This window comes from Solanum pennellii, chromosome 2 (assembly GCF_001406875.1).
Source record: "Solanum pennellii chromosome 2, SPENNV200".
NCBI classification, from domain to species: Eukaryota; Viridiplantae; Streptophyta; class Magnoliopsida; order Solanales; family Solanaceae; genus Solanum; species Solanum pennellii.
Window position 1 is genome coordinate 30,518,065 of NC_028638.1, and position 21,798 is coordinate 30,539,862.

Genomic DNA, 21,798 nt, shown 5'->3' on the forward strand with positions numbered 1-21,798 from the left:
TTTCCTATAAATATGATCCTTGTATTTGTAATTCGAGAGAAGCACAAGTGAAATAAAATCCTCCTGTTACAGTCGTGGAGTAGGGAAACCGAACCACGTTAAATTCTTGTGTGTCCCGTTTGTGTTCCGTTTCTCTTTTCTCTAGATTATTTGTGTGTGTTGTGTGTTTAATTCCCAACATAAACGACATTAGGACCATTAATCTTGAAAAATTCAAGCTCTTTGTTAATGGTAAGTCTTACAAAAATCAATTCTCATTTCTTTTGAATTATTCTTCTTAAATAGAAAATGCAAAAAGTATCATTTATTTATTTTGAACGGCTGAACAGGAAGAGAGGGACTGTCAGCAGAAGAGACACTAAAAGTTGGAGCTTACAATGCGCTATTGAAGAATTCAATGCCGAATGAATTCAAATACCACAAAGAAGACGAAGAGACCTTTGAATCGTCTCACAATGCTTTTCAGTCAGCTTTTCCAAGAGGATTCGCGTGGGAAGTGATCAACATGTATACTGGCCCTCCCATTGTGACATACAAATTCAGGCATTGGGGTTTCTTTGAAGGACCATTTAAAGGACATGCACCTACTGGTGAGATGATACAGTTCTACGGCATTGGCATTATGAAGGTCTATCTCCCTCCCTCTTATATATACACATATATCGTTTTAATTTATGTGACATTTTGTTAATAAGGCATAAAATTTAACTAAAACAAGACTTTAAAATTTATGATTCAATACAAAACTTAGATATATTAGGGCTGCAAATTATGTAATTACGGGTAAAATGGCAATCTTAAACTTTAGATTCAAATTTGCACACCAAATAACCTTGAAAATGGTTGATCTTGAACATTTGGCCACACTTGCCTTTAGATAAACCTTTACGGTCAAAACTCAAATGTGTTGCCCTTGGAACAAAAATTTTGTCCATGAGACAAGCGGGATGAGAAGTCCAAGACCACATATTTACTAGGTCATTCATGTAAATGATCACCTCGGCTAGAATCTTATTGAGTCACTTAGAATTAGTCCAATATAAAGAATTAAAGTTCACATACATAAGTATAAAACTTATGAGTTTAACTAACTAGTTGTGTTTGTATATTTGCAGGTAGATAAATATCTAAGAATAGAGGAATTAGAGTTATACTATGATCCAGCAGAACTTTTTGGTGGACTACTCAAGGGACCAAAAATATCTGAATCTAACATTGAGCAAGGCCAGGATGATAATACCACCACTCAACAGTGCCCATTATTCAACCACAGCTAATTATGTCAAATTTCACTTCTTCAATAAAATTTTGGTACTTCCCAAATAGTAATGTTTTAATAAAGTGTATGCAACTCTATTTCCAAATAGTCATGTTATAATAAAGTGTATGCAACTCTATTTCCAAATAATCATGTTTCAATAAATTTTATGCAACTCTTTATATTTTTTCAGTCATCAAACTTTCTCTATCTACATTTTTCTTGATATGATGATTGTCTTTCATTTTTCCTGTATACTTCAAGATATGCCTACTCTTCTTAAGCCATAATGATTATTATGAAAAATGAGAAAAGTGAACTTAATTGAATCGATTCGTTTGATTTCAAAATAAATTGGGTTGATGCAAAAATCTTACTTACATCTTTGGTGTTTCTATCAAACAAACAATTAGATATACTCAAGCAAAGAGAATACAAAGAAGAAATAATAGCCAAATGGACATTTGGAGATGCACACCATTGAATTACCTCCTCCCCCTTAATTCCTTACTCCCCATCCTATTACGATCCAAATGGTTGTGAATGACATAAGAAATCCTCTCAAATGCAAACTTAGTTCCTCACAACAAAGATAACCCTATCGCTCACATATAAATATTTGTATATGAGGGACAATAGGAAACACTCTCTCATAATGAAATTCAAACCATGCATACATAACTCATAATTTTGTCCTTATTATTTTTGCACCAACTTTACAAACAATAAGACTAGGATTACTATATATAGGACTTTCTTAACTCATAACATAGGCTAGAGCCAAAGGGAGGATACATTTGGGAGCAATGACTACGCCCTCCTTGTTACCCTTTTTACCTTGTTTTCCTTTATTTTGTTAGACAATCTTTTCTCTTCCTTTGAGTCGTTAATTAATAATATTTCGAATGTGACACCCCTTCCTTTCTCTCTTTTCATTCACTATTCCCTTTTTTCAATTTGAAGGTAAATACATTCAAACTATCTTAATACACCATATCCACATGTCTTGATCATTTCTAACCTATCGTTTTCATACCCCATTGTACTTTTCTTATATACTCATGGTAGCCACCCTCAATTTAGGCCATATCCACATGTGTTGATCATTTCTAACCTATCTTTTTCATACCCCATTGTACTTTTCTTATATACTCATGGTAGCCACCCTCAATTTAGGCATTTTCCTCAGTGAGGTACATTATGTCTAAGGAGGGACAGGGTGAAAGGATGGTAAACATATGACAACAAACATGCTTTCATACTACTATTTAGAGTTTATTGAATTATTGATAACAAAATTAATTAATTTTTAAGAAAATTTAAAATTTTGAAGGTATCATCAACTACTCATTTTCATATAAATTTAAAATTGGAAATGATAATTTTAAAAGAATCAATTAATTTCTCGAAAATTGAAAGAACTTAATTGAAATCGAATAAAAAAACTATATGATACTTCCTAATCATCTTGAAATCTAATCAGTTTATCGAATTGTTCGAAATGTAAGAAAATATTTAGATAAAATTTTAAAACTAAAGAGAGAAACTAATAGTAATAAAAAAAAGGAAGGTGAAGTTGTGGTAAAAATGGTGACATTGAAAGTAAGAAACTTCAATGAATGGAGATGATAATGAATTTTTTAAAAAGAAAGAAAAAAGAAAGAGAAAAAATAGTTAAAATAATAAGAAAAATAAGAAAATATATTTTATAATAAAATATTATAAAAATAAGGGATAATGCACAAGTACCCCCTCAACCTATGCCCGAAATCTCAAAGACACACTTATACTATACTAAGGTCCTATTATCCCCCTGAACTTATTTTATAAGTAATTTTCTACCCCTTTTTAGCCTACGTGGCACTGGTTTGAAAAAGAAAGTCAACCATCGTTGGGCCCACAAGATAGTGCCACGTAGGCCGAAAATGGGTAAAAAATTATTAATAAAATAAGTTCAGGGGGTAATAGGACCTTAGTATAGTATAAGTGTGTCTCTGAGATTTTGGGCATAGGTTGAGGGGGTACTTGGGCATTATCCCTAAAAATAAAATTATATTAGTTATTTTAGGCTGCTCACTCACTTTGAGAGAGTGCACACCACTCTCTATGTCAGATGGACGAAAAATAATATAATTATATCTATTCAAAATTGTTTTGTTGGGTAATAGGAAAATTGCAAAGTTAAGTGGTCTTTTTAAAAATTCGGGACAACTTCAGTGATGACTTTATGTCTTTTCTCTAATTATTTTGATATTCTTTTTAATGTGCAATTGAGTCTTCAATATACTTTTAAGATCTTTAAGAATAGGCCTAATTTCTGCCATTAAATTATTAATGAATATTTTATTTATTTACTTATTTCTAAAATTAGTCTTTCGAATGTTACGTAGTAGATTAGTTTTTGTTTTGCAAGTGACATACAGGGTCGCTACACATATTGAGATATCAACTTTTGCATTTATATTGTTGGATCATCACCTCCTTCAATATGTCATATTATACAATATTGGACCATCACCTTCTTCAGCGAGATATTAGATCGGCACCTCGTTCAATGTGACATATTATACAACGTTGAACTGTTACTTCCTTTAAAGTAACATATTAGATTATGTTGGATCATCACCTCTTTCGATATGACATATTAATGTTTAATTAATACTTGTCTACTCCTTTCTTTTCTTTGAAATTTTTGGTTTCAAATGCATGAGATAATGACTTTTGTTTTGATTATATAATATTCCTTATGTCCTCAATTATTTGTCCATTTTTTCTTTTATATTTGTGTCTAATTACTTGTTCATTTCGACAAATCAAAAAAATATTATTTTTTTTACCAATTATACCTTTAATTATTTTTTTTGAAAAATGTAGAACTTCTTGAAAATATTAAATTTTTAATTCATCAAATTCATAATTACAACAGGGGTAAAATGATAAATTCACCATGTCAATAATTATTTTCTTAATAGGTGTGCCAGTTCAAAAGTGGACAACTTATTAAAGACATATGGAGTAATAATTAAGAACCCTTAGAAAGCGAAATAATTACTTTATTATTAAGGGAAAAGAGACGGATATACCCCCGAACTTTAATAAATGGTACGTCCATGCCCTCCGTTATACTTTAAATCCACATAAGCCCCTACCGTCCAATTAAAGGTAAACATATACCCCTCTCACTAATTTTTTACACGTGTCTTAATCCTATTAAACTATCCGTTTAAGCCTTTTTTTTAACCCATAAATCAACTATCCGCCCCATAACCGAATACTAACCCAAATAAAGCATGACTTATAATATCCCTTTTCTATGTCAACCTGATGAAGCAGGAGGGTCTCAATAATGAAATCCTCCCAATCAACATCAAATTTCATTTTCCTTTTTCCTTCTTCCAACATTTACGTGTTCGAGGGAACTATACTTTTGCATAATTATATTTTCATAGGCCAAGCAACCACTATCAAAAGAAGGAGACATAACATCAAATTTCATTTTCCTTTTTCCTTCTTCCAACATTTACGTGTTCGAGGAAACTATACTTTTGCATAATTATATTTTCATAGGCCAAGCAACCACTATCAAAAGAAGGAGGCATAACATCAAATTTCATTTTCCTTTTTCCTTCTTCCAACATTTACGTGTTCGAGGGAACTATACTTTTGCATAATTATATTTTCATAGGCCAAGCAACCACTATCAAAAGAAGGAGGCATAACATCAAATTTCATTTTCCTTTTTCCTTCTTCCAACATTTACGTGTTCGAGGGAACTATACTTTTGCATAATTATATTTTCATAGGCCAAGCAACCACTATCAAAAGAAGGAGGCATAACATCAAATTTCATTTTCCTTTTTCCTTCTTCCAACATTTACGTGTTCGAGGGAACTATACTTTTGCATAATTATATTTTCATAGGCCAAGCAACCACTATCAAAAGAAGGAGGCATAACATCAAATTTCATTTTCCTTTTTCCTTCTTCCAACATTTACGTGTTCGAGGGAACTATACTTTTGCATAATTATATTTTCATAGGCCAAGCAACCACTATCAAAAGAAGGAGGCATAACATCAAATTTCATTTTCCTTTTTCCTTCTTCCAACATTTACGTGTTCGAGGGAACTATACTTTTGCATAATTATATTTTCATAGGCCAAGCAACCACTATCAAAAGAAGGAGGCATAACATCAAATTTCATTTTCCTTTTTCCTTCTTCCAACATTTACGTGTTCGAGGGAACTATACTTTTGCATAATTATATTTTCATAGGCCAAGCAACCACTATCAAAAGAAGGAGGCATAACATCAAATTTCATTTTCCTTTTTCCTTCTTCCAACATTTACGTGTTCGAGGGAACTATACTTTTGCATAATTATATTTTCATAGGCCAAGCAACCACTATCAAAAGAAGGAGGCATAACATCAAATTTCATTTTCCTTTTTCCTTCTTCCAACATTTACGTGTTCGAGGGAACTATACTTTTGCATAATTATATTTTCATAGGCCAAGCAACCACTATCAAAAGAAGGAGGCATAACATCAAATTTCATTTTCCTTTTTCCTTCTTCCAACATTTACGTGTTCGAGGGAACTATACTTTTGCATAATTATATTTTCATAGGCCAAGCAACCACTATCAAAAGAAGGAGGCATAACATCAAATTTCATTTTCCTTTTTCCTTCTTCCAACATTTACGTGTTCGAGGGAACTATACTTTTGCATAATTATATTTTCATAGGCCAAGCAACCACTATCAAAAGAAGGAGGCATAACATCAAATTTCATTTTCCTTTTTCCTTCTTCCAACATTTACGTGTTCGAGGGAACTATACTTTTGCATAATTATATTTTTATAGGCCAAGCAACCACTATCAAAAGAAGGAGGCATAACATCAAATTTCATTTTCCTTTTTCCTTCTTCCAACATTTACGTGTTCTAGGGAACTATACTTTTGCATAATTATATTTTCATAGGCCAAGCAACCACTATCAAAAGAAGGAGGCATAACATCAAATTTCATTTTCCTTTTTCCTTCTTCCAACATTTACGTGTTCGAGGGAACTATACTTTTGCACAATTATATTTTCATAGGCCAAGCAACCACTATCAAAAGGAGGCATAACTTCAAATTTCATTTTTCCTTTTTCCTTCTTCCATCATTTACGTGTTCGAGGGAACTATACTTTTGCATAATTATATTTTCATAGGCCAAGCAACCACTATCAAAAGGAGGCATAACATCAAATTTCATTTTCCTTTTTCCTTCTTCCAACATTTACGTGTTCGAGGGAACTATACTTTTGCATAATTATATTTTCATAGGCCAAGCAACCACTATCAAAAGGAGGCATAACATCAAATTTCATTTTCCTTTTTCCTTCTTCCAACATTTACGTGTTCGAGGGAACTATACTTTTGCATAATTATATTTTCATAGGCCAAGCAACCACTATCAAAAGAAGGAGGCATAACATCAAATTTCATTTTCCTTTTTCCTTCTTCCAACATTTACGTGTTCGAGGGAACTATACTTTTGCATAATTATATTTTCATAGGCCAAGCAACCACTATCAAAAGAAGGAGGCATAACATCAAATTTCATTTTCCTTTTTCCTTCTTCCAACATTTACGTGTTCGAGGGAACTATACTTTTGCATAATTATATTTTCATAGGCCAAGCAACCACTATCAAAAGAAGGAGGCATAACATCAAATTTCATTTTCCTTTTTCCTTCTTCCAACATTTACGTGTTCGAGGGAACTATACTTTTGCATAATTATATTTTCATAGGCCAAGCAACCACTATCAAAAGAAGGAGGCATAACATCAAATTTCATTTTCCTTTTTCCTTCTTCCAACATTTACGTGTTCGAGGGAACTATACTTTTGCATAATTATATTTTCATAGGCCAAGCAACCACTATCAAAAGAAGGCAGCATAACATCAAATTTCATTTTCCTTTTTCCTTCTTCCAACATTTACGTGTTCGAGGGAACTATACTTTTGCATAATTATATTTTCATAGGCCAAGCAACCACTATCAAAAGAAGGAGGCATAACATCAAATTTCATTTTCCTTTTTCCTTCTTCCAACATTTACGTGTTCGAGGGAACTATACTTTTGCATAATTATATTTTCATAGGCCAAGCAACCACTATCAAAAGAAGGAGGCATAACATCAAATTTCATTTTCCTTTTTCCTTCTTCCAACATTTACGTGTTCGAGGGAACTATACTTTTGCATAATTATATTTTCATAGGCCAAGCAACCACTATCAAAAGAAGGAGGCATAACATCAAATTTCATTTTCCTTTTTCCTTCTTCCAACATTTACGTGTTCGAGGGAACTATACTTTTGCATAATTATATTTTCATAGGCCAAGCAACCACTATCAAAAGAAGGAGGCATAACATCAAATTTCATTTTCCTTTTTCCTTCTTCCAACATTTACGTGTTCGAGGGAACTATACTTTTGCATAATTATATTTTCATAGGCCAAGCAACCACTATCAAAAGAAGGAGGCATAACATCAAATTTCATTTTCCTTTTTCCTTCTTCCAACATTTACGTGTTCGAGGGAACTATACTTTTGCATAATTATATTTTCATAGGCCAAGCAACCACTATCAAAAGAAGGAGGCATAACATCAAATTTCATTTTCCTTTTTCCTTCTTCCAACATTTACGTGTTCGAGGGAACTATACTTTTGCATAATTATATTTTCATAGGCCAAGCAACCACTATCAAAAGAAGGAGGCATAACATCAAATTTCATTTTCCTTTTTCCTTCTTCCAACATTTACGTGTTCGAGGGAACTATACTTTTGCATAATTATATTTTCATAGGCCAAGCAACCACTATCAAAAGAAGGAGGCATAACATCAAATTTCATTTTCCTTTTTCCTTCTTCCAACATTTACGTGTTCGAGGGAACAATACTTTTGCATAATTATATTTTCATAGGCCAAGCAACCACTATCAAAAGGAGGAATAACATCAAATTTCATTTTCTTTTTTCCTTCTTCCAACATTTACGTGTTCGAGGGAACTATACTTTTGCATAATTATATTTTCATAGGCCAAGCAACCACTATCAAAAGAAGGAGGCATAACATCAAATTTCATTTTCCTTTTTCCTTCTTCCAACATTTACGTGTTCGAGGGAACTATACTTTTGCATAATTATATTTTTATAGGCCAAGCAACCACTATCAAAAGAAGGAGGCATAACATCAAATTTCATTTTCCTTTTTCCTTCTTCCAACATTTACGTGTTCGAGGGAACTATACTTTTGCATAATTATATTTTCATAGGCCAAGCAACCACTATCAAAAGTAAGAGGCATAACATCAAATTTCATTTTTATTTTTCCTTCTTCCAACATTTACGTGTTCGAGAGAACTATACTTTTGCATAATTATCTTTCATAGGCCAAGCAACCACTATCAAAAGAAGGAGGCATAACATCAAATTTCATTTTCCTTTTTCCTTCTTCCAACATTTACGTGTTCGAGGGAACTATACTTTTGCATAATTATATTTTCATAGGCCAAGCAACCACTATCAAAAGTAAGAGGCATAACATCAAATTTCATTTTTATTTTTCCTTCTTCCAACATTTACGTGTTCGAGAGAACTATACTTTTGCATAATTATATTTTATAGGCCAAGCAACCACTATCAAAAGAAGGAGGCATAACATCAAATTTCATTTTCCTTTTTCCTTCTTCCAACATTTACGTGTTCGAGGGAACTATACTTTTGCATAATTATATTTTCATAGGCCAAGCAACCACTATCAAAAGAAGGAGGCATAACATCAAATTTCATTTTCCTTTTTCCTTCTTCCAACATTTACGTGTTCGAGGGAACTATACTTTTGCATAATTATATTTTCATAGGCCAAGCAACCACTATCAAAAGAAGGAGGCATAACATCAAATTTCATTTTCCTTTTTCCTTCTTCCAACATTTACGTGTTCGAGGGAACTATACTTTTGCATAATTATATTTTCATAGGCCAAGCAACCACTATCAAAAGAAGGAGGCATAACATCAAATTTCATTTTCCTTTTTCCTTCTTCCAACATTTACGTGTTCGAGGGAACTATACTTTTGCATAATTATATTTTCATAGGCCAAGCAACCACTATCAAAAGAAGGAGGCATAACATCAAATTTCATTTTCCTTTTTCCTTCTTCCAACATTTACGTGTTCGAGGGAACTATACTTTTGCATAATTATATTTTCATAGGCCAAGCAACCACTATCAAAAGAAGGAGGCATAACATCAAATTTCATTTTCCTTTTTCCTTCTTCCAACATTTACGTGTTCGAGGGAACTATACTTTTGCATAATTATATTTTCATAGGCCAAGCAACCACTATCAAAAGAAGGAGGCATAACATCAAATTTCATTTTCCTTTTTCCTTCTTCCAACATTTACGTGTTCGAGGGAACTATACTTTTGCATAATTATATTTTCATAGGCCAAGCAACCACTATCAAAAGAAGGAGGCATAACATCAAATTTCATTTTCCTTTTTCCTTCTTCCAACATTTACGTGTTCGAGGGAACTATACTTTTGCATAATTATATTTTCATAGGCCAAGCAACCACTATCAAAAGAAGGAGGCATAACATCAAATTTCATTTTCCTTTTTCCTTCTTCCAACATTTACGTGTTCGAGGGAACTATACTTTTGCATAATTATATTTTCATAGGCCAAGCAACCACTATCAAAAGAAGGAGGCATAACATCAAATTTCATTTTCCTTTTTCCTTCTTCCAACATTTACGTGTTCGAGGGAACTATACTTTTGCATAATTATATTTTCATAGGCCAAGCAACCACTATCAAAAGAAGGAGGCATAACATCAAATTTCATTTTCCTTTTTCCTTCTTCCAACATTTACGTGTTCGAGGGAACTATACTTTTGCATAATTATATTTTCATAGGCCAAGCAACCACTATCAAAAGAAGGAGGCATAACATCAAATTTCATTTTCCTTTTTCCTTCTTCCAACATTTACGTGTTCGAGGGAACTATACTTTTGCATAATTATATTTTCATAGGCCAAGCAACCACTATCAAAAGAAGGAGGCATAACATCAAATTTCATTTTCCTTTTTCCTTCTTCCAACATTTACGTGTTCGAGGGAACTATACTTTTGCATAATTATATTTTCATAGGCCAAGCAACCACTATCAAAAGAAGGAGGCATAACATCAAATTTCATTTTCCTTTTTCCTTCTTCCAACATTTACGTGTTCGAGGGAACTATACTTTTGCATAATTATATTTTCATAGGCCAAGCAACCACTATCAAAAGAAGGAGGCATAACATCAAATTTCATTTTCCTTTTTCCTTCTTCCAACATTTACGTGTTCGAGGGAACTATACTTTTGCATAATTATATTTTCATAGGCCAAGCAACCACTATCAAAAGAAGGAGGCATAACATCAAATTTCATTTTCCTTTTTCCTTCTTCCAACATTTACGTGTTCGAGGGAACTATACTTTTGCATAATTATATTTTCATAGGCCAAGCAACCACTATCAAAAGAAGGAGGCATAACATCAAATTTCATTTTCCTTTTTCCTTCTTCCAACATTTACGTGTTCGAGGGAACTATACTTTTGCATAATTATATTTTCATAGGCCAAGCGATCACTATCAAAAGAAGGAGTATGATGATTGATTTATTCCACTTGATTTATAGTCCAAGGGAACTATACTTTTGTATGATGATTGATTTATTCCACTTGAAATACTATGTGCAAAGAATTCTTAATAATTTATGACACTTTTTATTATGTACATAGGCAGAGGAAGGAGAAATAGAGGGAGAACAAAATAATAAGTTGTAATATCAATAGAATGAGTTAGGGCGGGGCAGGTGGGTAAAATTTTAGTTCGCAACGGTAATTTAGAAAAATTCAAAATAATCAAAATGTAACCAATGAAGTTTTGATTCTTGTTGGATTAAGAGTATTTCATTATTATTATTATTATTATTATTATTATTATTATTATTATTATTATTATAGGTTTTAGTATAATAAAAGTTTGTAATACTACACAAAATTACCAAAACTAGTCGTCGACTAATAGTGAACACATTGTATAAATGGGTTTAATTAGTATTAATATATAAAATTTCAACCCAAAATTTGGCTCGCTTGGCCCATTTACAATTTGAGTTGTGGTTCTCCCGCTCTACCCTATCCTACGAAATAATTGATTTCTCTATAGATTTTGAAAATCTAATTTTAAGTTTCTATTTCAAATCAATGATTGTTTATGATATCAATACATTATTCAAATCGTGATTTTAAATCCCAAAATTGTCCAAAAATTAGACATGGAATTCCAAATTGGAACTTTGATTTGTTTTAAAATATAAACTTGACCTATCATTTTATATTTTAAATAAAACAAGATTCATAATTTTAAATTTTGTAAAATATAATAATCATGCTCGGTGTGAAGAGATTGTTCGTATAATATGATGATTTTATAAAAGAATAGGGATGATGCACAAATGCCCCTTCAACCTATGCCCGAAATCTCAGAGACACACTTATACTATACTAAGGTCCTATTACCCCCCCTGAACTTATTTTATTAATAATTTTCTACCCCTTTTCAGTCTACGTGGCACTATCTTGTGGGCCCAACGTTGGTTGACTTTTTTTTTCAAACTAGTGTCACGTAAGCCGAAAAGGGGTAGAAAATTACTTATCAAATAAGTTCAGATGGGTAATAGGACCTTAGTATAATATAAGTGTGTCTCTGCGATTTCAGATATAGGTTGAGGGGGTACTTGTGCATTTTCCCTAAAAGAATAGTTAGTTACTATCTTTTAAAATTTATTCAATCAATAAATATATGTAAAATTATGTGAATTTGAAAGTTTGTAAGAACATTTGAACATAAATGTTTATAAGTACAACATATATGGAGATGTGTAATTTTTTTAATTTAGCGCATTAGTATTCTTTGTACCTTATTTGTGAACGACAATTTGTGCATTGATTAGATAGTACAAGAATTATTGGGATATTTTGAAAGTTTTCAAAATATTATGGGTTTTCCATGTAAATAAGAAAAAAAATATAATTAATGAATTATATATTGCATTCTAAAACGAAATTTCAACATCAAATCAACATTATTTCAAATTATGATTTGAAATCATGTCAAAATGGGCCCTTAGTTTGATCGGACATGAAATTTCAAAAATTATAGAGTATTTTAAACCTTATAGTTGTTAATTAAAGACATGTTTAATATACCAAAATATCCTTTGATCTTGTGGTTCAAAATATGTCATTATGACTTTAAAGAAAAAGATATATGGATCGGTTGGCTAGTTAGCTTTTATTTAAGGAAGAATTTTATCTCATAATATTTTGTTGAGTTATGAATTGGTACGGATAAATATAACCGGATGATAAAACTGGATCTTCAAAAAATTTAGTTGAATGAGACTTCACACAATCGGTGCTATAGGAACATGCTCTGTCTCACAATCCAAAAATTCAAGTCATGATGACACCTAACGATACCCACTGGTAGGTAAGCAAACCCAAAGCTGGAACGGAAAGAAACATGCCCAATGGTAGAAACCTCAAATTAACGGAAGTAACAATATAATAAGGAAAATAAACAACGGATGAAAAGCAATGACATAACTAAATACAATAATATATGATCCAATCTCATGACCTGGTGGACGATGGTACAAAGCTACTAAAATGAGTAAAAACTCCATAAATAAGCAAAATAAGTAAATACTTGTGTTGAATACAAAATAATAGCCAAAAACTATATACAAATAAGATGAGTCAAACTAGAACCAGGGGCGGCTCGACGTGATTGAGGGCCTAAAGCGAAATTTCAATTCGAGGCCTAAAATATAAACAAACTTCATATACATATTTATTCAAAATTTATTTTTCTTACATTATTTGATAAAATTTATTAGTATACTAATATTGTGTTTTCAATTATTAGTTTTAGGTAAGATTTTATCAACTCAATTAAAATTGAAGAACATCGTTTCAGTGAGACAATTATTATATGAATTGTTAATATAATTCTACAAGTAATAAGTTAACAAATATTAAATAAAGATAAGAGTTAGAACCATATAATTTGACGCAAGAGGTTGATGACTTTATATACCCCATTTTAATATGCTTGTAGTAATGCTTGAACTAAAATTTAAAAAGAAAAAAAAAAGAATTTGTAACTCACTTTGTTCAATACTTTTCACTATTAATTCTTATTTTTAACAAAGAATAAAAGATGTTAAAGTGAGTGAAATAATATATATTTTAAAAACTTTACTTTTTATCATAAATAACTATTTTTTATATAAAAATTTTAACACATAATTTATTCATTCTTGATAAAAATTTGGGGGCCTAAGGCAAAAGTCTTATTCTCAAAGGCATAGAGCCGGCACTGACTAGAACGCCATGAACTCACCTTCTATCTTTGAATGTCCTAACAGTTGTACACGAGATCAACGTGGTTGACTGATGCTCGGGTCTGCCATTAAGGAAAACAGATTCAGAGTGTAACATGAGTAGTTCCAAAATAATAGGTATCCAATAAGGCATCAAAGGCCAACTACGCTTGGAAATTAAATATACAATGAAAAGAGGGACGTAAAATGGCATCAAGGAGGCAGGAGAATATAATAATAGTGATAAGTCTAACCATGCGCCTCAATAATGTAGCAAGAAGCGGGACAATAAAGTATATCAACTAACTATAACTTAACTAGATCCGCATAAGCCTAGCAGGTATACTCGTACGAACTTGAATGAAAATAACCCAAACGGGCCTCCTTAAGATCGATTAGTACATAGAAGATCTAAATGTAATTCTAAGATTATATCTATTCTAGAATTGGAAAGTCTAAAACTCAGACTCAAATTCCAGCTAAGGAGCCCAAAGCACCTAATAAAAACATGTTGCAGGGATTGAAACTCGACTAATAATCTAAAAGGCTTACTACGGTCAACATAACTCTTATGCCTGCTTTGTGTGGATCTAAGCATATCGTGAATCACACGAACTATATCCAAAGCCTCTTGAAGCAAATCAGTACCACGTGGCCTAGGCTCCGAAGCCTCCAATGGGAGAGCGACAATGCCTACCATATAAGGTCTTAAATGGAACAATCTAAATACTCGAATGGTAAATGTTGTTATACACAAACTCCGCAAAGGTTAAATAGAACTAGTCCCACTGACCTCTTGAATCCAGCACACATGCCCGAAACATATCTTTCAAACTTGATTAGTATGCTTCAATTGCAGTCAGTCCGAAGATGAAAAATTGTGCTAAGGTCGAGTCAGGTACCAACTCCTCCTAAGGGTTTCTCTAGAAGCTAGAAGTGAAATGGGAATCCGTATCATAGATAATAGACACATGCATCCCATGGTGACGAACTACCTCCTGAATATACACTAAGCTAACCTCTCAACACTTAAAGAAGACTTAATGATAATGAAATGTGCTGAATTAATCAACCAATCCACCATTACCCAAATACTATCAACACCTCTGGAAGTCTGAGTCAATCCCATAACAAAATCCACATTGATGCGTTACTATTAGAACTTTGAAATGGGTAATCTCTTAAACTCAACACCGAACCTCAAATGGTAGACCTTCGCCTGTTGTCAATACAAGCAACAGAACACATAATCCACGGTATCTCTACGGATACCACTCCAAAAGTCAATATAATTAGATTAGTGACATTATATTTCCTGCCATATCTACTAGTATAATTGTCCATCTGTTTAGCTTACATGTCCATGTTTGACTTGACACATCTCTTAAGAAATAATAAACAATAAAATAATTTTAACATATCATCCCTATAAATTATAAGTCATCTAAATATTTATTTACCATGTGCATTTTTAGTTCATGTAATTACAATACAATTTTATCTATAAAAAGGCATAACCACACAAAGTGAAATTCACCAAATCAATAAACTTAGAGAGAGAGAGCATCAAAAACTTGAAGTAGTTGAAAAATGGCTGGTGAGAAGGAAACAACTAAAGTGGCAATTGATAAGTATAGGCGGTTCCTCCATGAAGATCATGTTGCAGCTGCAGAAACTATGGAGTGGAGACATGGTAGTCCTCCAATTTATGACAGTGTTAACAATGTCTTTGAACAAGGAAGAACCAAGGTTTGTTAACTATTCCTTCCCTCTCTTAAGTTATATGATATTTTTTCAATTCCGAGAGTTCATCGCAATTTTTCATATGTCATCTAAATATTTTGAGTTGTTAGTTATTGTATTAATTTGTACTCCCTTCCTGCCCATTTACTTACTTTGTGAAATAATCCTTACTTGTTGATCTCAATTTGTTATTATTTTCTTTCATCCTCACTTTATAATCTCTCTCTAACATTTATTGATTAAGGTAAATATGAAAATTAAGAATTAATAGATAATAATATATTGATTTTATAAAATGACAAAATTTGGATCTTCTACTTTTAATAAGCACAGGAACTAAAATGGAGTAGTATTTTTTACGTGGTTTTTAAATATATAAATTTTATTTTAAATGATTTAAAAATTTTATGTTGGAATTCAGCTTTTTACATGTGATCAATGTCTATGATTGAAGTAGTGATATTATCATCATTTTTCTTGTCAATATGATTTGTTCTGTTTGGTTTGATGGTTAAATCAGGTATGGCCAAAAGGATCTCTTGAAGAAACAATACAAAATTCTATAAAGACGTGGGAAATGGAGATTAAATACAAGACTTGCGTAAACGACATTAGGACCATTAATCTTGAAAAATTCAAGCTCTTTGTTAATGGTAAGTCTTACAAAAATCAATTCTCATTTCTTTTGAATTATTCTTCTTAAATAGAAAATGCAAAAAGTATCATTTATTTATTTTGAACGGCTGAACAGGAAGAGAGGGACTGTCAGCAGAAGAGACACTAAAAGTTGGAGCTTACAATGCGCTATTGAAGAATTCAATGCCGAATGAATTCAAATACCACAAAGAAGACGAAGAGACCTTTGAATCGTCTCACAATGCTTTTCAGTCAGCTTTTCCAAGAGGATTCGCGTGGGAAGTGATCAACATGTATACTGGCCCTCCCATTGTGACATACAAATTCAGGCATTGGGGTTTCTTTGAAGGACCATTTAAAGGACATGCACCTACTGGTGAGATGATACAGTTCTACGGCATTGGCATTATGAAGGTCTATCTCCCTCCCTCTTATATATACACATATATCGTTTTAATTTATGTGACATTTTGTTAATAAGGCATAAAATTTAACTAAAACAAGACTTTAAAATTTATGATTCAATACAAAACTTAGATATATTAGGGCTGCAAATTATGTAATTACGGGTAAAATGGCAATCTTAAACTTTAGATTCAAATTTGCACACCAAATAACCTTGAAAATGGTTGATCTTGAACATTTGGCCACACTTGCCTTTAGATAAACCTTTACGGTCAAAACTCAAATGTGTTGCCCTTGGAACAAAAATTTTGTCCATGAGACAAGCGGGATGAGAAGTCCAAGACCACATATTTACTAGGTCATTCATGTAAATGATCACCTCGGCTAGAATCTTATTGAGTCACTTAGAATTAGTCCAATATAAAGAATTAAAGTTCACATACATAAGTATAAAACTTATGAGTTTAACTAACTAGTTGTGTTTGTATATTTGCAGGTAGATAAATATCTAAGAATAGAGGAATTAGAGTTATACTATGATCCAGCAGAACTTTTTGGTGGACTACTCAAGGGACCAAAAATATCTGAATCTAACATTGAGCAAGGCCAGGATGATAATACCACCACTCAACAGTGCCCATTATTCAACCACAGCTAATTATGTCAAATTTCACTTCTTCAATAAAATTTTGGTACTTCCCAAATAGTAATGTTTTAATAAAGTGTATGCAACTCTATTTCCAAATAGTCATGTTATAATAAAGTGTATGCAACTCTATTTCCAAATAATCATGTTTCAATAAATTTTATGCAACTCTTTATATTTTTTCAGTCATCAAACTTTCTCTATCTACATTTTTCTTGATATGATGATTGTCTTTCATTTTTCCTGTATACGTTAAGATATGCCTACTCTTCTTAAGCCATAATGATTATTATGAAAAATGAGAAAAGTGAACTTAATTGAATCGATTCGTTTGATTTCAAAATAAATTGGGTTGATGCAAAAATCTTACTTACATCTTTGGTGTTTCTATCAATCAAACAATTATATATACTCAAGCAAAGAGAATACAAAGAAGAAAAAAATAGCCAAATGGACATTTGGAGATGCACACCAGTGAATTACCTCCCTCCACCCGCCCCTCCCCTTTAATTCCTTACTCCCCATCCTATCACGATCCAAATGGTTGTGAATGACATAAGCAATTCTCTCAAATGAAAAATTAGTTCCCTCACCACAAAGATAACCTTATCGCTCACATATAAATTGTCACGACTGGAATCTAGACTCCAGACGAGACCGGCGTCGTTGACCTCTCAGAGGTCGCAAACAAGCCTACTTACGTCATTCTTACTTTACATAGGTTAATTTTAGTGGAAAATTTGAAATTTTTGATTCTTTAATTAGACTTGCTAATCGTTCATCATCAACCATCTAACATTTAAGAGATAAGCAACTGAAAGAAATAATTCATTAAGTATTAATTGTATATCGGCCAAAATAGCACTAATACAAAGTCTGAACCAAAACAGGAAAGAAACGCTAGTGGAACATGATCCACCAGCTCAACTCTAAAACTACGCTAGAATGTAACACAGTAGCATCCTCGAAAGCATGAGAACTTACCAAACTCCAGATGAATGCTGACGTCCGAATAGCTGCAACAATGAACCTGTAGCTCGACCGTCCACCTGTGCCTGCACCTAAAAGTAGATGTTCGTATGGAATTAGTACACACTTGTACTAAGTATGGGTATATGCAAGCACAAACCTGGGACATGCATGAGAAAGAATAGCTCTTTCCTAACAACATGATTTTTGGAAGTCAGGTCAGTGGACTTGCCAAATTGAGATTGGGAAAGTTATGCAATGAGAGTGACATGCATCATTATAATTATCAAATTGCACACAACACATAACAGTTGCATATAGCACATAACATATGCACATAGCTTCTTTCATATTATTCATTCATATGCCATGAGATCTTGTTATCATGGACTTGACCTTAAGACTTTCCAAAATGAGGGCTCAACAGATGGGATCTCAACTAGGGAGTCTTCTTTAGCAAACACAGAGTCTGCTTCATTCATTCATACGTACCTCATTTCAGTTCATTCATAGGCCAGTGTGAACACCAGCTATACCTAGGATGTAGTTTAAGACTTTCATCGGGTTTGCTGTGCAATGATCAGGAATAACCTAATGGCATTACCTGAATCTAGCTCACCTCTTGATTATCCTATCGTAACACCTTCGGTATCATTCATTTCTTTATATGATTCATTTGAGGCTGGCCTCATTCATTCATTGGAAACTTTAACTTTAACTGACATAGATCATGTGAGCATCATGAAATTCAGTGTCTCCCCCACACCGAAAAGAGGTGGAATCACCGGCCAAAGTGACTCAATAACATGCTAGCGTATATGGGAATTTAACCCCGCCAGATCCCTATAGTGGCAGTATAGGTTCAAAGACTAAGAGATGTATGGAGACCCATACCCGGCAAGCCGGACAGTCTCATCTCATGAGAGTTACGTGAACCTCCGCCCTTCCCGAAAGAAAGCATCACCGCTCATAGCTAGCCTATCAGTGCTCAGTATAAAGTTACATTACATTCAACTCATACATCATGGAAGCTGGCTTCAAGTATGAGGACATCATAGCTCAATAGATGATTTCTCATCTCATCATTAGTATTAAATGTTTTAAACTCAATATTTTCATTAGAGTGTTCATAGAGACTGGTCTCTTCATTATCTTACACTCTCATTGGTGAGTACGTATTGGTAACATTTACTTAGGCTCATTTGAGATTGCTCTCATCATATACTAGCCTCACATCATGATTGTCACCACATTCTTCATTATTAGCACCTTTATTTTTCATAGTTACTCACCTCTTATTTCGTGAATGTTCATTTCTTCATTTTATTACGTATATCTTAGGTTCACTTATTTTTGAATGTATGTTAGACTTATATGTCTATACATACAAGCCATGTGGTTTCATTTATAGTTCGTTAAGTGATTCTTACTTTATTAATATTATGCATTACAAGACTTATGTATCTTGTATATATGCCAAGATCTTGATATTTGATCTAAATGATGGCATTATTCTTGAATATTTTACTCACGTATGACTTACGTATCAATACGGAGGTTTGGGCACGGGAACCCAAATCTTGAATCACTTGGATATCATTTATATTTTTCATTGATTTTATTTCTAATATTCATAACATTAGAACTCTAAATTAAATCTCAACATTTTCATGAAATAATTATTTTCGATTTTAATTAGAATTCTAACTTAAATCTCAACATTTACATGAAATAATTAATTTTCTATTTTAATTAGAATTCTAAATTAAATCTCAACATTTACATGAAGTAATTAATTTCTATTTTAATTTGAATTCTAAATTAGATCTCAACATTTACATGAAAGGATTAATTTTCTATTTTTAATTAGAATTCTAAATTAAATCTCAATATTTACATGAAAGAATTAATTTTCTATTTTTAATGAGAATTCTAAATTAAATCTCAATATTTACATGAAGGGATAAATTTATTTTATTTTAATTTTACTACTAATTAACCGAAAGGTTGGGGGTTCGAGCCCCAACAACCCCTTTGATTTTTAGAATTAAATTTGCTACAATAGGGAGGTTGTGGGTTCGAACCCCCACAACCCCCTTATTTTCCTTTCTTTTTTCGCTGAGGAGGAGGCTGTGAGGTGGTGGGTTCGAACCCCCACAGCCCCTCCATCTTTAATTTTTTTTAATTTTTTTTATAGAGGCGAGTGGCAATGAGGTTGTGGGATCCAATCCATCCCCACAGCCTCACTTTATTTTCTTGTTATTTCGCCTCACAGTTCGGCGCTGAGGTCGTGGGTTCGATCCCCACGCCTCGCATCTTTTTTTTTTATTCGCGACTGGGAGGTCGTGGGTTCAATTCCCACGCCTCTCATTTACTCGTTTATTTAATTTTTCCTTTTCCTCCCCCAAGTCGCGTGTTCAACTCCCCTAGCCCCCACTCCCTTTCTTTTTTTTTTTTGAATTTCGTTGGCCCCCAACCCCAGTTCGAATCCCCTTAACGCGGTTTTTTTTCCTTTTTAAAGCGTGCGTTGGTGAGGTCCTGGGTTCGATCCCTGCAGACCTCACCTATTTTTTTTAATTTTTTTGACACCCAAAATTTCCAGAATTCACCTGTAGCGAATTTCCAGATTCTGGAACTTTGTTACACATTTTTATGTAGCATTTTACGGGATATTTGAGCATCTCTTTCTTGGTCGTTCATTAGGATTCATTAGACAAGTTAAAGGTATGATTTGGTCATTTGTTTAACTGGAATTTCTAGCATTTCAACCATGTGAACATCACGATATTAAGAGCCTCTAATTGCACATAAAACACGAGTAATCTCTAATCTATTAACATGCTAAAGAAAGACCCAAAATCATGGTCAAAATCTTGCACAAATACATACGTATTTACATTCATATTTCCGAAAGACACGAAATATAAACACATAATCATGAACACATACTCGAAACAAGATCGTCACCAAACATATCAACCTAAAATCATTGGGAGCTAGTGACAGGGAACATGCAAAAGGGAAAACAATCCTAGTTTCGGATGAACAACGTGAACCCTAAGGGATCTCTTGGGAAAGGGACCAAGAGGAAAGGAACCCATACCTTTATTGATGTTCAAACGAAGAATTTGCTGCCCAAAACTCTCTCCAAAAATCAGTCCAAGTTACCTCAACGTCCACACCACTCAACGAACTTCTCTTTGCCTTAACGTTTTTGGTTGCTTTATTTTTTTGTTTTTTTTAAAAGTTTCATGTGAGTTCTTCAAGTGTGAAGAATTCTTGATGTATTCTCTGGTTCTTGAAATTATTTTTGGCAGAAACCAACGTGAGAGATATATATGGAGAATGTGAGAGAGAGAGTGTTACTAGGATTAGGAGACTAAATTCAAGACTTAGTCAAATAGGATTTAAATTAGATTAATACAAATCTGATTTATTTTAATTAATACGTGAAAGGACCACTATGCCCTTAAAATTTCAGATTTTTAATTAATAATTAAATCACCTTAAGTACCTATTATTTAATTTATTTATTTTTTTCGGGTCGTTACATAAATATTTGTATATGAGGGACAATAGGAAACACTCTCTCATAATGAAATTCAAACCATGCATACATAATTCATAATTTTGTCC

The 21,798-nt window shown here is 32.8% G+C and overlaps 2 protein-coding genes across 2 annotated transcripts; both read left to right on the plus strand.

The window, feature by feature from the left end:
* Positions 1-179: 179 nt before the first annotated feature.
* On the plus strand, positions 180-1,450 carry LOC114073858 (pathogen-related protein-like; the record flags this gene model as incomplete). The annotated part of the gene is made up of 3 exons (XM_027914165.1): positions 180-231; positions 330-628; positions 1,116-1,450. Coding segments are annotated over 3 exons (513 nt in total), but the record flags the coding sequence as incomplete, so codon positions are not given.
* Positions 1,451-15,289: 13,839 nt separating this feature from the next.
* LOC107009633 (pathogen-related protein-like) lies at positions 15,290-17,378 on the plus strand. The gene is made up of 4 exons (XM_015208980.2): positions 15,290-15,512; positions 16,027-16,159; positions 16,258-16,556; positions 17,044-17,378. The coding sequence occupies exons 1-4, from the start codon at positions 15,354-15,356 to the stop codon at positions 17,203-17,205; spliced, it is 753 nt and encodes a 250-aa protein (XP_015064466.1). The 5' UTR covers positions 15,290-15,353; the 3' UTR covers positions 17,206-17,378.
* Positions 17,379-21,798: the final 4,420 nt, after the last annotated feature.